General features: G+C 43.5%; 1 protein-coding gene across 2 annotated transcripts in view; it reads left to right on the forward strand.

Annotated features, from left to right (window-relative positions):
* Positions 1-18,097, forward strand: part of Dhx57 (DExH-box helicase 57) — a 54,848-nt gene that overhangs the window by 25,291 nt on the left and 11,460 nt on the right. For both annotated transcript variants that reach the window (XM_038320438.1, XM_038320439.1), the window contains 9 exons: positions 1,987-2,192; positions 5,776-5,892; positions 9,368-9,464; positions 10,253-10,426; positions 11,206-11,406; positions 13,547-13,823; positions 15,160-15,255; positions 15,341-15,424; positions 17,795-17,929. In XM_038320438.1, coding sequence (XP_038176366.1) covers positions 1,987-2,192; positions 5,776-5,892; positions 9,368-9,464; positions 10,253-10,426; positions 11,206-11,406; positions 13,547-13,823; positions 15,160-15,255; positions 15,341-15,424; positions 17,795-17,929 — 1,387 coding nt within the window. The remainder of the gene's footprint in view (positions 1-1,986; positions 2,193-5,775; positions 5,893-9,367; positions 9,465-10,252; positions 10,427-11,205; positions 11,407-13,546; positions 13,824-15,159; positions 15,256-15,340; positions 15,425-17,794; positions 17,930-18,097) is intronic.

Here is an 18,097-nt window from a genome sequence, read left to right on the forward strand (position 1 = left end):
GACCTTCACAGGCACTACACGTCCACATCCAGATACCCATATGAGACACACACACTTAAAACTGATTAAAAATCAATCTGAAAAAATAATTTTTAGCCGGGCAGTGGTGGCGCATGCCTTTAATCCCAGTACTCAGGAAGCAGAGGCAGGTGGATCTCTGTGAGTTCGAGGCCAGCCTGGTCTACAGGAGGTAGTTCCAGGACAGCTAGGTCTCAAAAAAACAAAAACAAAACAAAAATAAAAAAATAAAAAGGATGTATGTGAAGGAGGAAGCCAAATTGTTTAGAGGGTAAAGTACTTCCACTGAGTTTGAGAGAGCTGACTTACACACGTTGTCTCTGACTCTATTAAGGCAGGCTTGAGCACACACACACAGACACACACACACACGTACATGTGTACACAAAACCTCAACAAAAGGGATCAACCTATATAGTTTCAGAACTGGGGAGGAATGGTGGTTTCTGTTGTACACAAAGGGATTTCTTTATGACTTTTTAGCCATGAATCCTCGAAGCTTTGGTCCTTGCTGTTTCTTACTGTTAAACCCATCCTTGTTGGCTGTCAGATTCAAAGCATTTTAGTGATTAAAAGGACTTCTGTGATTAAAAACTTCCAGATCAGGATCTTATTACTAACTACTAAACTCTAGGGTGAAAACAGCCCCGATGTCTACGAGCTCGTGGTATGAACCTTAACATCAGATTGCTGTTTCTCAGACAGCAGGCTGTCACATCTTTACCGTCTGTTCCTTCCTCCCCCTTTTTTCCAGGTCATTCTTTAATCCTCAGCTCGAGTGCCACCTTGGTGAATTTCCATCTTGTTTCTTAACAAGCCTTGGGTACTTTTATTATAGCAGTCTGCCTTGCAGAATAGTGACTATTTTGGTGCTTCCTCATTGGTTTCCAAGTTTCTTGAAAGGCTCTTTACTTCACATACCACACCACACCACACCACACCACACTGCCATGGCCCCTATGTAAAACTGGCATTTGGTAAATGCTAACCAAATGAAATTTGAATGTAAAAGGAGAATATGACATTGGATGGTGGGGAGGAACTGGAGCAAGTCAAAGATTATAGAATAATGACATTTTAGACTTCTTTGGTTGGTTTTTGTTTCTTTGGTTGGTCTGCTGGTTTTGTTTGTTTCTTTGAGACAGTGCTTCTCTGTATAACTGTCTGGCTGTCACAGAACTCACTCCGACATTTTAGACTTCTTAAAAAAGCCATAGGACCCTTTCTGCAAATAAACTGTTGTAGAGAATCATGAAGAAATAAGAAATAACTAAAATGGGAATTATCTGAGTGAACAAGGTAGGAGGAGAGGGCAGAGCCCATTTGGTCGCTGTCCCCAGCCCTTACCTTTCACGGGGTCTCTAAGAAACCTTTTGACCTCTAGGGAAAGTAGTTCCAGACAGTTATATCCATCCGTTCTCCCAAATGATGAGAAAATAAGGCCTTTGAAATTGACTCTCAGAAGTCCTGTGGCATGGTGATTTAGTGGCAGACCTAGAGATTTTAGTGTGTATACCTTTGCATGTCACTGTAATAGTATTCTCTAACAAACTCCAGCTGTCTAATGAGAGTCTTGCAGTGTGTTTGAAGATGGTCTTGTAGCAGTGTTCAGAAAAGAACTGGTAAATCAGAACAATTGGCTGCTTTAGAATTACAGTTGGGGCCTTTGGGGTAAGATTCTCAAAGAAGGAATGAAAATTAGGAGTACTGCAACTGAGAACATAGCTAACATGCCCTCTGCATGTCCATCCATTCCTCCTGGGTGCTTTTCTCCGTAGTCTTCTCTGGTTGTCTAGACAAAACCAATGGCATTCATCCCCACAGAAGCAGGGCACAGCCAGCAGAGTCCCGGGCTGCTGGGAGAGAATACACGAACTGGGCAGAAGCAGGACAGCTTTCTGTTGGAGAGAAACAAAGTGGGAGGCTGGTTTACACCCCCAAGACATACTCCTGTGTTTTCTCCCTCAGATATGTGTTACAGGATGGGAGCCCATATATGCGCTCCATGAAACAGATCGCAAAGGAAAAGCTTAAAGCCAGGCACAACAGAACTGCGTTTGAAGAAGTGGAGGAAGACCTGAGGCTGTCGCTTCACCTTCAGGATGAGGACTCCATCAAAGACACAATACCAGATCAACAGTTAGATTTTAAGCAGCTCTTGGTCCGCTATAAAGGTAATATGCGTACTCAGGGAATGGTATTAAATATGCCAAAAGTTGCTTGTCGTTTCTATCCCACCATGATCCAGAAAAAAAAATAGGACTTTTATTTTATAGTAACATTGCCTTAAATTTGTCAAAACAACTTTAAACTTCCCAAGTCAACAGTTCTACTGCATAAGTTATAGCTACCATACTTGCCAGGGGAGTTTTCTTTATTATCATTATTATTATTATTATTATTATTATTATTATTAATTTTTTAAAAGTCTTTGCTAGGAGAAAAAAGAAAAGGCAGCTGACCCTGCAGAAGGAGTAACAAAGGTTAGAGGCTCTTACGCAGAAAAGACAAATGAGGGATAGAAGAAACTAGGGGAAAGAGCAGGGAGGGTGGCTGGGACCTGGCGCTAGTCTCAGCCTTAAGGACAAAGACAAAGTGTGTGTCCTGTGTGTTCATCTCTGGTTATATGTATAGCAGACCACACAGGAAGGAACAGTAACAGGTGCGGTATGTCACAGAGGGAGGGCTTCCCTGGCAACACAATTAAAATGCATTTAAAGGAGGAATCTTTAAAGCTGTCATTTTATTTATATTTTTTTTGAGACAGAGGTTTTACTATGTTGTACAGGCTAGTCTTAAACTCCTGCTTTATCCTCCCATGTAGCTGGGTCCATAGGCATTATACTATTGCCAATTTTAATTTATACCCAATTAAAATATGTTATTTTAAAAGTCCATGTATAGCTAGGAGGTGATGGTGTATGCCTTTAATCCCAGCACTCAGGAGGCAGAGGCAGGTGGATCTCTGAGTTCGAAGCCAGCCTAGTCTACAGAGTGAGTTCCAGGGCAGCCAGAGCAACACAAAAAACCAAAAATAATATAAATAAGTAAATAAAAGTCTATGTATAATACTAACACCAGCTGGTAAAATTTCCCCAATACTTAAATAGTCTCAGATACCTCTCCATGAACGACTTAACTACAAAGGGAATGAATAACAATTAGACAGGGAAGAATCTTAACTAAATGATCAAGTTAACACAATAATGGGGCAGACAAAGATTGCAGACCTCAATCATGCACTGAAAATTCAACATTGTTTTGTTGTATGTTAGTCAAAATGCATGATTTAATTTGGTTGTGGTAAAATGTCAGATAACCAAATAGAGGAACACTCTACAAAATAATCTTTAAAATGTCAAGATTGGACTGGGGAGGATGCATGGATAAAATACTTGCAACACAACCTGAGGAATTGCATTCAGATTCCCAGAGCTCACATACAAACCAGGCGTGTCTGCGAGTGCCTGCAACTTCAGCACGAGAAGAGGATGGATGAACGGATGGATGGATGATGGATGGATGGATGATGGATGGATGATGGATGGATGATGGATGATGGATGGATGGATGATGGATGGATGATGGATGGATGATGGATGGATGATGGATGGATGGATGGATGGATGATGGATGGATGATGGATGGATGGATGGATGGATGGATGGATGGATGGATGATGGATGGATGGATAGGACGAACAGACGGATGGACAGGATGGATAGGACGCATACAACACAAGATCCTGAGGCTCACTGACAAGTCAGTCTAGCTGAAACTGGGCTTCATATTCAGTGAGAGACCCAAAGAGCTGAGGGAAGAGCTGAGGAAGCCTTTACTAAGACTCCAGTGGGGAGGAAGAGATTAAAGATCCTTAAAAAAAAAAAAAACAGATTTATTTATTTATGTATACAGTGTCCTGCCTGCAGGCCAGAAGAGGGCACCAGATCTGATTATAGATGGTTGTGAGCCATCATGTAATCAAATTGAACTCAGGACCTCTGGAAGAGCAGTCAGTGCTCTTAACCACTAAGCCATCTCTCTAGCCCCCAAGATTAAAGATCCTTACTAGAGCATGTGGGGATAGACATCATGGGTATGGTGTGGAGGAAGTCTTTTTGTTTTGGTTTGTTGTTTTTTGGGTTTTTTATTTTGTTTTGTTTTTCAAGACAGGGTTTTCCTGTGTAGCCCTGGCTGTCCTAGAACTCACAGAGATCCACCTGCCTCTGCTCCCAGACAGCTGGAATTAAAGGCATGTATCACCATGCCTCATGCTGAGGAATTTTTTAAACTTGCCTGCACCCTTCAAGGAAGAAGCATCATTTTTGTCTCAAAGCACCCTCACGGTCTAGCACTGTTATAAAGATGCTCATGAAGCCGGGCGGTGGTGGCGCACGCCTTTAATCCCAGCACTCGGGAGGCAGAGGCAGGTGAATCTCTGAGTTCGAGGCCAGCCTGGTCTACAAGAGCTAGATCCAGGACAGGCTCTAGAAACTACAGGGAAACCCTGTCTCGAAAAACAAAAAAAAAAAAAAAAAAAAAAAAAATGATGCTCATGAAACATCTGTGCTCCATTCGTGTCTTCCTATGGTAACCGCTACCTGGTCTTCCTGATGATCTGACTCAAGGTTTGACTGAATCTGGACGGGGTTTCTAAAATGTGTCTGACTGAATTTTGTTCTAGATCTTAAACATTCAATAGGACAGAAAGGAAAGGACAGAGAAGGAGAGAGTTAAAAGATGGGGCAAGCACTTTTTCTTTGGGTCACTGCTCCAGAAAAACGAAGTATTTCTGGACTGGGATGTAACTGATACAGTGTTTATGTACCTGGCGTGGAGCCTTGGGTTTGATCTCTAACAACACAGAAACCAGATGTGGTGGTATGTGCCTACAATCCCAGCACTTGAGAGGAAGGCAGAAGAATCAAAAGTTCAAAGTCATCCTTCTCTTGAGTTTAAGGCTAGCCTTAAAAAAAAAAAAAATGATGCAGGGGGCTGGAGAGATGGCTCAGAGGTTAAGAGCATTGCCTGCTCTTCCAAAGGTCCTGAGTTCAATTCAACCACATGGTGTCTCACAACCATCTGTAATGGGGTCTGGTGCCCTCTTCTGGCCTTCAGGCATACACACAGACAGAATATTGTATACATAATAAATAAATAAATAAATAAATAAATAAATAAATAAATAAATAAATAAATAAATAAATAAATTTTAAAAAAGGAAAAAATGATGCAGATGAGATGGGTCACAGGTAAAGAGCACTGGTTGCTCTTTTACAGAGGTTCTAAATTCAATCTCCAGCAACCACATCACAGCCATCTATAATAAGATCTGGTGCCCTCTTCTGGCCTGAAGGCATATTGCAGGCAGAATACTATATACATAATAAATAAATCTTTTAAAAAATTATTTATTTTCATTTTATTTGTATCAGTGTTTTGCCTGCATATATATCTTGTATGAAGGCGTCAGACCCTGGAGTTATAGACAATTGTGAGCTGGGTGTGTGGGTGCTAGGGCCTGTGGAAGAGCAACCAGTGCTCTTAACCACTGAGCCATCTCTCCAGCCCATAAATAAATAAATCTTAAAAGAAAAAAAGAAGGAATACTTCTGTTTAGCAGTGTTGTTTGAGGGACTGAAAGAAAGCATTTACCACGTAAGTTACATTTGAACTCCTGTACTGTTAAACCAACCCAAGATTCACCTACCTCACAGGCGGAAGGTGTAATTATTCTGATTTTTACCTTTCTTTCAGGGGTGAGCAAGTCAGTCATCAAGACAATGTCTGTCATGGACTTTGACAGGGTCAACTTCGACTTAATAGAGGCCCTGCTAGAGTGGATTGTGGACGGCAAGCACTCCTACCCTCCAGGTGACTGCTTCTTCTCCCTAGGCCCCAGTGATCCACATAGTAACCACTTAGGCCTTGGAAAACTGCACACGAGCCCATAGGGCACGGGGTAAGACCCCAAGCTTGGAGTCTGATAGATTTCCTAGCTTTGCTATTAGGAACCTTATACATTTGACTAAGTCCTTATCTTTTCTCAATTTTAATTCCTTTATTTGTAAAGTAAAGGCAGTAGTTAATCTTCTATAAAGCTGTCTCAACTCCTGAAAGAAACTTAAGTAGGGCTGGGGTGCAGCTCAGTGGTGGAGCATCTGGTCAGTGTGTTCAGAGCAAGGGCTTGATCTCCAGCACCATGACATACAAGAAAATTAGGATTAAAAACAAGCCAGATGGTGGTGGCCCATGCCTTTAGTTCCAGCACTTGGGAGGCAGAATCAGGAAGACTCTGAGTTTGAGAATAGCCTGGTCTGCAGAGCAAGTTCCAGGACAGCCAGGGCTACACAGAGGAACTCTGTCTCCAAAAAACAAAAACAAACAAACAAACAAAATAGAGGGTGAGAGATGGCACAGTAGTTAATAGCACTTGTTGCTTATTTAGAGGACCTGAGTTCAATTCCCAGCTCCCACGCAGGGCAGCTCACAGCCTCTAACTCCAGCTCCAAGGAGGCCCAATGCCTCTGACCTCCAAGGGTGCCTATACTCACATGCACATACCCACACAAGTATACATAATTTATGTGTGTGTGAATAAAAATAAATCTTTTTAAACAAATTAATAAAAATCAGGCCCTGTGTGTAGCTGAGCTGGTAGCATGCTTGCCTAGCATGTAGAAAGGCTCAGTGTCTCACAAACCAGAATGGTGGTATGTGATACCTCCCATCACTTGGGAGGTAGAGACAGGAGAATCCCAAGCTGTAGGTCACCCTTGGTGTCATAGTTTCCATCCCTTACTGTCCTCATCATGCTAGCCGTCTTCCCTGCAGTCTCTTGTGCTCAGGAGAGTTCAGATCTCTTGACTGAATCCTCCACATTGGGGCTCTGCAAACATGGTGTCCCCATCGCAGGCCATCCTCTCTGTGACCTTGTCCTCACTCTTGCTGTCATAATGTTCAAAGTAACTAGTACCTGACACTCTCTAGAATTATTTTGCTTACTGATCCATCTCCTTCAGTAGAATGTAAATTCAAGAGCGGAGAGTTTGCCAGGCATGGTTGTACACACCTTTAGTTCCAGCACTAGGGAGGCAGAGGCAGGTGGATCGCTGAGTTTGAGACCAACTTGTTCTACAGAGCAAGTTCCAGAAAAGCCAGGGCTGCACTGCCAGTCTAACCCTGTCCTGAGAGTGGTGAGGGGGGCAGGGGTTTCTTGTTCACCTGGACTTCTCAGCTCCTAGGAAAGTGCTTGGAACATTTAAATACAGAATATATATCTTTAAGACAGGGTCTCACTCTGTAGCCCTAACTGGCCTGGAACTGGTTATGTAGACCAGACTGTCCTTGAACTCACAGAGAGCCACCTGTCCCTGCAAATGCTTGGATTAAAGGTGTATACCACCATGCCTAGCTAAAACTAATTTTTGTTGAAGGATTGGGTGCTCATCAAGTGAAATTGTAAAATTCAATACAGATTAATAAAAGACTTTAAGAGAAATGGTAATGTTGCTCTCTCGGTTTAGACTTTACCATCCTGTGATATGTCCTAAGGAGACTTGAAAGCCATATAAATTATTAAGCTTCTTATTTGTTGTCTCTTGGCAAGTAAGTGATCAGGTGTTGCTAATGTATTACTAATGGACTAGGCCTGGTTTCATTCCAAAGAAAAAGATTTACTGAAAATAAACATGCCAGCAAAAAAGAAATTTTAGAAAATTATCAAAATTCACCAGGCACGTTGAATACTCCCAGTTCTTGGGAAGCAGGGGCAGCCAGATCTGCGAGTCCAAGGCCAGCCTGGTCTACAGAGCAACAAAGCAGTTCCAGGCCAGCTGGGTTGTATGACCATGTCTCAAAAAATAACAACAAAGAATCAGTGATCTATCTGTGAATATCAGAGCTATCCCCGACAGGTAGCCAAGCCATGAGGGAGGAACAGACCATAATAAAGTAGATAAAAAATATAGACAAGTTCCCCATCTCTATATAGATTATTTTACTACTCTAAATCTGTGTCATTTTAGTATAGAGGAGCATGGGATGTGTAATAGAAAGAGCATGGATCTGGGGCCAGAAACTGAACGTTTGTAATGAATGAGGCACTCAGCCTATCAGCTCTGGCCTGGCCAAAGCACTGAGTAGTGTGTTTCGTACTGATGCCCTTCTTTCCTCAGGGCGGCTGAGTGTGAGAAAACATCCCTGCAAGACCTCTGCTTGGCCTGCCTCTGTTTTTGTGATGATTTAGATTCCTTCTTTGTTCCATGGGGAGAGTAAGCATGGCTGTAGGTAATGAGCTCTGGGGGCCCTGTTTTATGTCTGTGCTATACAGCTGACCTTGGTATCCTGCTTACATACATGAGATGGAGGGAGACTTTAGTGAGAAGGTTATCAGCTTCTTCTGTGAATGAAGCACATGAGAAAGCCAGGCGTGGAAGCTCATGCCTGTAACCCCAGCACTTGGGAGACTGAGGCAGGAAAGTCAACATGGGTTTAGGGCCAAGCTGAACTACAGAGTGGGTTCCAAGACCACCCGAACTACTAAGGGATACCCTGTCTCAAAAAACTACAAAATAAAGTAACTGTTGGGAGAGAAATACAGTATAATCTGTTACTGTTGCTTATTTTTTTTAATGGACAAGTTTAAAGGCCATCAATGATTAATAAGGCATGACTAATTAATATACTGTCTCCTTCAAATATGTCTGAACTTAGGTAACCAGATCAGAGTTTCTTTTTTATCATATCCACTAAAATATCTGGATTTCATTAACAAAAGAGTCTTCATAACCATAGAAATGGAATGCAAGTGGCCAGGGCACTGAGGAAATATGTTGAAGAACTGGGCCTGATGTGTGCAAGGTATTGGTTTTGGTCCTCAGATGGTACATACCCACCCTTGCACACATGCACGAACTTAAGGCATGCTCTTCTACATTTCTGTTTTCTGTCAGAAAAGAGTAATACTACTCTACTTTGTCCTTATTAAATCAGAGTATTGGGGCTGGAAAGATAGCTCAGAGGTTAAGAGCACTGACTGTTCTTCCAGAGGATCTAAGTCCAATTCCAGCAACCATATGGTGGCTCACAACCGTCTGTAATGAGATCTGGTGCCCTCTTCTGGCCTGCAGGTATACATGCCAGAACATTGTATACATAATAAATAAATAAATCTTTTAAAAAAGTAAATCAGGGTAGATACAGAAATGTGATTTCATATTCATTTAAATACTGAGGCTTTACAAAGAAAAACATAGTGAAAAATTACCAGATTATTGGTTTACAAACAACTTATAACCTATTTTATCTTCCTTGTTCATTTATCTGAGTCTCCTTTTTTCTATCCCAGGTGCTATACTTGTGTTTTTACCGGGGCTGGCGGAAATCAAGATGCTTTATGAGCAGTTGCAGTCTAACGCGCTCTTCAACAACAGACGCAGTCATCGGTGAGCCGCCGGCTTTCCAGCCATAGCCACTCACTGGAGAGACAGGAGCAGAAGGCTCCCTGTGCTCCTCACCCTCCTTAGCCGGTCCTGTTTGTGCCAGCTGGATGTGGGCAGACCTCTGCGCTCCAGGAAATGTCACTCCTTTCCATCAGGGACAGACATTCTCTTCACTTATCACAGTGACTCAGCAAATTTGCATGCAATTTCAGTTGCTAGATTCCTGAAGAGAAGGGGAAGACGCTGTCATTTTGAGGGAAAGTAATTTTCCACCAGTCCCTGGACGTGCCTTCACTTTTCGGGCAAAGCTAGCTATCAAACACTCCCTAGAGGTTTAGCAGGGACTACTCTGACTTGTATCATGCTCTGCCTCCTCTCTCTGGACTTAGGCTTGTTCCTCTTGGTGGTTTACCACTGCATTAACCCCCAGCTTCTTCAAAGCTGGCACAGTGTTTTGTAAGATCAGAAGGAGGGCCGGGCGGTGGTGGCGCACGCCTTTAATCCCAGCACTCGGGAGGCAGAGGCAGGCGGATCTCTGTGAGTTCAAGGCCAGCCTGGTCTACAAGAACTAGTTCCAGGACAGGCTCTAAAAAAAAAGCTGCAGAGAAACCCTGTCTCGAAAAACCAAAAAAAAAAAAAAAAAAAAAAAAAAAAGATCAGAAGGAGGCTCCCATTGAGAAGAGCTGGGCCTGGAGGAGTGAAGGGAAGCTGCCAGCCTGGAGTCACCTCATTAATCTCAGTAGAAAGGCACCCGCCCCAGACCCCCTCACTGTGGTTTTCCGTCTTCTTAGGTGTGTCATCCATCCGCTGCACTCATCGTTATCCAGTGAAGAGCAGCAGGCAGTGTTTGTAAAGCCTCCCGCAGGCGTAACTAAGATTATAATTTCCACCAACATTGCCGAGACGTCCATAACCATTGACGATGTTGTTTATGTCATCGATTCTGGGAAGATGAAGGAAAAGAGGTATTCTCTTTTGGTGAGGTAACAGAGGCACTACAGATACCTCATTTAGGATGACAGGGCTGTGGAGGGTTAATACTAAGGTCCCCTTTAAAGGAATACTGTCTGTGTGAGATTCAGTGGCCAGCGTCATGAATGTTAAAGTCAAACAAGGATACACAATTTAAAGTTTTACCTCAGAAGCAATGGATTCATTTTCCCATGTGATTTTTTCCTCGTGTGCTTGGATGAAAAGGCAATGGCGAAAGGAAATGTGTGTGGTGGTACTGGTGGCGTTTAAACCAGCACTACTCACACCACAGGCCTGGAGCACACCGAACACTGTGTCTCTGGAGGAATAGGTGGATGGATGTCTTAAGTAATATGCAGGACTGTTTTTCCATGCCAGGTAGTCTTAACCACATTCTTAAAAGTGGCACAGTAAAGACCTTGCAGGAACTATGTTCAATCCCCAGAACCCACACTTGGGAAGGAAAGGGAGGGGAGGGGAGGGGAGGGGAGGGGAGGGGAGGGGAGGGGAGGGGAGGGGAGGGGAGGGGAGGGGAGAGAGGGAGGGAAAGAAAGAAAAGCAAAAAGAGGCTAGCTGTGGTGGCCGCTGTTGGGAAAGGGAAACCGACAGGTCACTGGAACTCACTGGCTGGCCAGCCTACCCTGCTTGGCAAGAGAGAAGATGGGGCCTGGAGAATTACAGCCAAGGCTGTTCTCTGGCTTACATGCTCACACACATGTATGTACTTATACATACAAAATCACTCAGTCTTGTATTTCCTTTTTCTTTCTAGATACGATGCCGGCAAAGGGATGGAAAGTCTAGAGGACACATTTGTGTCTCAGGCCAATGCTCTGCAGAGAAAAGGTCGAGCTGGCCGTGTTGCATCTGGAGTCTGCTTCCATTTGTTCACAAGCCACCACTACAGCCATCAGCTTTTAAAGCAGCAGCTACCAGAAATACAAAGAGTGCCGCTGGAACAGCTGTGCCTGAGGTGACATCTTGACGTGTGTGCTCTGCTCCCAGCAAGTCCAGTGGGTCTCGTGCTATTTAAGCTTCATGTTCTTCTTTTCCTAGTGGAAGACATTCTGCTAAGAATAGAGTGGATGAGCTCATTCATTTGCAAAGAAAGCACGTCACGTGTGGCCCTTTCCTTTCCTTTTAACTTTCTACACATGTAAGAGTCTCACATTTGCAGAGCGTGGCCCCACCATAAAGCTCAAAAATACATTCATAAATTAGGAAAGTAACTTGACTTGCCAGGGAATTGCTGCCAGGTTATATATTAATGTCACATTATTTCAGGGGAAAATCTATAGCCTCGTTATCAGAGAAAAGTAAACAAAATTTACAACACCATTATTAGCCAATGAACAAATGTCATAAAATAGGATTTGAACAGATTCAACGTGCACACCTTCACTCCCAGCACTTGGGAGGCAGAGACAAACGAATCTCTATGAGTTCAAGACCAGCCTGGTCTACAGAGCTAGTTCCAGGGCAGCCAGGGCTATACAAAAAAACCTTGTCTAAAAACAAAGTTTCAATTTAATGTTTATGAAAATTGTTTGGTGATAGATAAGAAATGAAATTTATCCATGCTCTTTTATCCAGTTATTAACTTGAAAAGCAAAAAAAAAAAAAAAAATCCCCAAAGGATACATATTACTTACATAAAGCTCTTTTTATTTTTTCCAAGTGGTGGGTTGAGCCCAGGGTGTTGTGCATGCTAGTCAAGTGCTCTGCCACTGGGCTACAATCCCAGCCCTGTAACCTCCTTCACATAGGATTTATGCTATAGGATGTAGAAACGCTGTGTCCATAGTCTGGAGGTTACAAATCGAGGAAGAAACCACACAGAATGGCACACACCTATAATCCCAGTACTTGAGAGAGTAAGGCAGGAGGATCCTGGCTTTGAAGCCAGATTCATCGGGTACACAGTGAGAGCCCATCTCCAAACAGACAAAGGAAAAGCAGTAGGGGAGGGGCTGATCCTCTGCACTCCGGTCATGGTGGTGTGGATGGAAGGCAGTGAAGGGATCTGAGAGAACTTTGGAAGGTGATTGACTCAAAGGATGAGGGAAGGGAAGTGTAGCACGTGTAGCAGAAAAGAGTTTATTGAAATAATAGTAAAAAGATAGGGAAATCCTGTATGCCAGCGTAGGCCGTCCTTTCCTTTTCCTACTTGAAACGTCAGAGCTTTCCACACTACCAGTGCATCACGTTAGTGAACTAGCTCAGGTGGAAAGAGACTAAGTACCAAATACGTGCACTGAGGAAGAGCATCTGCAGAGTTCGAGGCCAGCCTGGCCTACAAGAGCTAGTTCCAGGGCAGGCTCCAAAGCTACAGAGAAACCCTGTCTGGAAAAACCAAAAAAAAAAAAAAAAAAAAAAAAAAAAAAAGGGTCCAATCTGTGAGCCATCCGGTAGCTCTAATTGCAGTTTCTCTGAGGCGCCTCCTCCTGCTGTACCGTTTCCTTGGCCTCAGCAGTACGCAAGCTTCCACATCCTCCAACACTGCCTCCCCATGTGAATTCCCCTTCGTAATTTGAACCCACAGTTACGAGAAAACAGCAATTTTGAAAGTTTATAAAAAAGAATTTTTGAATATGGGTAAGTTCAGAACTTGGAGTGTTTCTGTAGTTCACTGCTAAGAAAACTAGAGAACCAGAGACTTTCAGTGTTTTCTTTTAACGCAGCAGTGGTGCTGGGTGTGGTGACCCCGCCTGCAGTCCTAGGACTGGGGAGGCAGCTTCTACTTCTCTCAAAACCCACAAGTACTGTGTGGTTTAAAAGGCATTTCTCGGGGACTGGAGAGACGGCTTAGTAACTAAGAGCACTTGCTGCACTTCCAGAAAACCCTAGTTCAGTTCCAGCGCCCATGCCAGGCAGCTCCCCACAGTTTGTAACTGAAGCCCCAGGGGTCTACACGCTGGGTTCTGATGGTACCTGCACTCAAGTGCACACGCCCACGTGCAGACACACCTACGCATAATTGAAATGATCAAAGCCAGTCTTTTTTAAAAAAAGCATTTATCTTTCTCACTCAAGAAACAAAAGTTGCCCCTCTGCTTCATTCTATCATATATCAAATTTAAATTTAAAAATTATGATTTTCTTTTCTTTTTCAGAATTAAAATTTTGGAAATGTTCAGCTCTCATAATCTCCAGTCTGTGTTCGCGCGGTTCATTGAACCACCCCATATTGACTCCCTTCGTGCCTCAAAAGCGCGGTTACGGGACTTGGGAGCCTTAACTCCAGATGAGAAGCTGACCCCGCTGGGCTATCACTTGGCCTCTCTGCCGGTGGACGTGAGGATCGGCAAACTGATGCTGTTTGGGTCTATCTTCCGCTGTCTGGACCCGGCTCTCACCATTGCTGCAAGCTTGGCCTTTAAGTCCCCTTTTGTAAGTGAGCATTTGTCTAAACTGGAGTTTATGTCACAGGTCTAGAAGGGATCTTGAGTCTTCAGAGGTAGGTGAGCACTCTAAAAATTTGCTTGTATATGGGATGTAAAATTTTCCCTTAGATCTCTATTTCCCCCCACCAAAAAAAAAAAAAAAACCCTTGGGTATTAGAGATATAGCTACTAAAATAATGTGGTTTTAGTTTCCTATTGCTTATTATAGAAAAATCAAAAAACAGTAAGTCAGCAAGAGACCCCTATATAGTTTCAAAAGGTAATGAACATGTTTACCAACTTTTAAAAGTAACTTTTGAAATATAATTTGAATATACAGTTCACTGATTTACAAGAATTTAAGTCAGTGACCTTTAAGGATTAAAGTGTAACATTTGCCAGCATGTGTGAGGCCCTGGGCCCCATCTCCAGTACTAAGGCAGGGAGATGTGCCACCATCCCACTGTGGCTGTTGGGTTTTGTACAGCCTTCCCACTAGGACCAGTTTTCTTTTCTTTTTTTTAAATTTTTAAAAAATATTTAGTTAGTTATTATGTATATAATATTCTGTCTGCGAGTATGCCTGCAGTCCAGAAGAGGGCACTAGACCTCATTACAGGTGGTTGTGAGCCACCATGTGGTTGCTGGGAGTTGAACTCAGGACCTTTGAAAGAGCAGGCAATGCTCTTAACCACTGAGCCATCTCTCCAGCCCTAGGACCAGTTTTCAAGGCTAGTCTGAGCAATATGGCTCAGAGTTAAGAGCACTGGCTGCTCTTCCAGAGGACCCAGGTTCAATACCCAGCACCCACATGGCAACTCATAGCTGTCTGTAACTCCAGTTCCAGAGAATTTGACATCCTCACACAGATAATACGCAGGCAAAACACCAATGCACATAAAATAAAAATAAATCATTACCAAAAGAAAGAAACAACCAAACAAATCCAAAAAAATAAAATAAGTAGGTCTTTGATGACTATCTTTTGCCATTTGGTACTAAAAAACCGTAATTGCTTATCTTGGGCTCACTTTGAACTCACAGAACAAAAAGGCCATTTTAATACATTTGGGATTCTATGCTGTATAAGTCAAGTCAATAATGGCAAAATGCACATGTATGAGAAATGTACATGTGCCTGTGAGAAATCAGACCTCACAGAACCTCCAGAACAGAGGCCATTCATTAGCTTCACTATCACGCTTGCCTTGAATCAGCCTACCCATGGACTAGCACTTTGTATCCTGCAAGACGCTTTCCCCAGGCAGTGGGTTTCAGCAGTAGGAAGTGCCATTTGAAACCTCAGATAAACTGTGTCCTGCAAATCTATCTCCCTCACTTAGGTGTCTCCCTGGGATAAAAAAGAAGAGGCTAATCAGAAAAAGCTGGAATTTGCATTTGCAAACAGTGACTATCTGGCCCTTCTCTGTGCATATAAGGTAAGGTAATCTCAGAACTTAGGTTTGTAACCACATTTGGCACCAACATCAAAGTAAGTTCAGCTTGATTTTCTCCATAATTTAGGGTTGGCAGCTGAGTACAAAAGAAAGTGCGAGAGCGGGCTATAATTACTGCAGACAGAACTTCCTGTCAGGAAGAACTCTGCAGGTGAGTGGCTTCTCTGCTGTCCCTTCATCCATTTCCACTGTAGGGCTCGCAGTTACACAGAGGGCCTGCAGTTCTACCCACTTGTCCTGTCTGGACGGTGGGAAGGTTATTTCTGAGCATGCTTGGTTTTCTTGGCTGTGCAGAATGGCACAGACACGAGACTTTCACTGATGAAACTCTCACCTGACATGGTTGTCCACATTGCTAACTGTGTGCTTCTTGGTTTTTTTTGTTTGTTTGTTTGTTTGTTTGTTTGTTTGTTTTTCGAGACAGAGTTTCTCTGTGGCTTTGGAGCCTGTCCTGGAACTAGCTCTTGTAGACCAGGCTGGCCTCGAACTCACAGAGATCCGTCTGCCTCTGCCTCCCGAGTGCTGGGATTAAAGGCGTGCGCCACCACCGCCCGGCCTGTGTGCTTCTTTAATGTGGGAGACAGAGTAGAATATCAGCATGGTGAGGGTGGCCATCTCCCCGGTGATATATATACATATATATTACATGAATTCTTCTCAAGAGATAACTGTAGCTCTCAGTTAGGGATGGGTGACCATCCCTAACCCCATAACTCCTTGGGTGGAACCAAAGAACTAATATTGAATCAGATTTTCTTGGTTAATTTTGTCCTTTGTCCACGAGAACATACAGTTTGTCAGTGGTCAGCACAGAAGAGATAGAAAAGTTTGTTGTCTTTTGCATAGTCACAGATAGGGTTTCTGTCCTCCCCGTGACAATATTTAGGCCTCATTCCACAGTGTCTAGAAGCCAAAGAAGTGATGGAATGGATTTCTACCAGCTTTGTTTTATTAAAGGTCTGAAGGATGGAGAAGGGGAGGACCAATGGGACATAAAATCAGTGTTCTTGATCCTCTGCATCTATTTCTTTCCCCTCTGTCAGATAAGTTGTGCCAGAGTAGAGACCTGACCTGTGCTGTGGGTCAAATTCAGATTTCCAGCATGCCAGGCAAACCCTCTACCACCTATGTATGCCTTCTCCAACTTTTTTGTCTTGTTTTGCTTGTTTTTTTGAGACAGGGTCTCTCTGTTTAACAGTTCTGGATGTCTAGAACTTTCTTTGTAGACCAGACTGGCCTCGAACTCAGAGGTCCACCTGGCTCTGCCTCCCGAGTCCTGGGATTAGAGGCATGCACCATCCCCACCTGGCTGCCCCCCACTTTTAAAATGGTGGACTCTTCCTTTGTTGCTCAGGCTGTCCCCAAAAACCTGGGTCCAACAGCCTCCTGTCTCTCTCTGCCTTCCAAGTTATGAAATGGCAAACATGAGCCACTGCATTTGGTTCTTGCAGCCTGGATTTGAGCAAAAGGCACAAGACAAAGACATTTGTATTTTTTTGTGTCTAAATCTAAAACACTTAATAGCATCCTCATCCCCAGCATCACCTGGGACCCAGTAAGACCACAGAGTAGGAAAAGAGGGAAAGTTCTGCACGTGAGTTCCACAGAGAGAAACATTATCCACTCCAGGCTCAGGTAAGGACCTGACAGGACTTGGATAGAAATGCAAACAGAAAGACTGGAAACTAAAGCAACAAGCAGTACCACAAGCAAAATAAATTACATTCGTTTTGACCATCCCAAGAATTTGCAAGAAAATCAGACCTACCACACCCCAGTTAAAATGTGTGGAATGTAATATGGTATTCAAGAAATGGTTATCAGGAGAGGCAACTCGGTGGTTAACAGCACTGGCTGCTCTTCCAGAGGACCTTGGTTCAATTCTCAGCACCCACATGGCTGCTCTTCCAGAGGACCTGGGTTCAATTCCCAGCACCCACATGACAGCTAACAACTCTCTGGAACTCTTGTTCCAGGGGATCCGACTCCCTCACACAGACACACATGCAAGCAAAACATCAATGTACATAAAGTACAAATATATAAATTAATTAAAAACAAAAACCAAGAAATTTAGCTGGGTGGTGGTGGTGGCACAGGCCTTTAATTCCACTCAGGAAGCAGGGGCAGGCACATCTCTGGGAGTTCAAGGCCAGCCTGGTCTACAGAGTGAGTTCCAGGACAGCCAGGCAGGGCTACTCAGAGAAACCCTGTCTCAAAGAACAAAAAGGAAGAGAAAGAAAGAAAAGAAAGGAAGAAAGAAAGAAAGAAAGAAAGAAAGGAAGAAAGAAAGAAAGAAAGAAGCTATCATCAGGGATTTCAAAGACTTTGGATTTGTTTGTAACTGTCTGCCAGTTTGTAGTGAGAGCCACCTTTTAAAGATGGCAGACAAGGCTAGACCTCTGTCTTGTTAGATGGGCCATCTGCACTCATTACGAATCACTGCTGCTGCACATTTGTGAGCCACTCACCTTTGATGTGTTCATAGCTCCTTCGTTTAAAAGTTTGTTCCTTCTTTCAGGAAATGGCCAGCCTCAAACGGCAGTTCACGGAGCTCTTGTCCGACATCGGCTTTGTGAAGGAGGGACTCAGAGCAAGGGAAATTGAGAAAAGGGCCCAAGGAGGAGACGGCGTCCTGGACGCCACAGGAGAAGAGGTAAAGCACACGTACTTGTCGGGTTCACTCCAGTTCCATCACATGCAACTGAAATATGACCTGTGTCATCACGGCCATTCTTCACTTCAGCCCAGAGTGCGGGGATTAGCGGCGCTCTTGATTTCCCCTGCCCACAAATGTGTCTGTTCCGTGTAATTACAGAAGTAG

The sequence above is a fragment of the Arvicola amphibius genome, chromosome 2 (genome assembly GCF_903992535.2).
Source record: "Arvicola amphibius chromosome 2, mArvAmp1.2, whole genome shotgun sequence".
NCBI lineage: Eukaryota > Metazoa > Chordata > Mammalia > Rodentia > Cricetidae > Arvicola > Arvicola amphibius.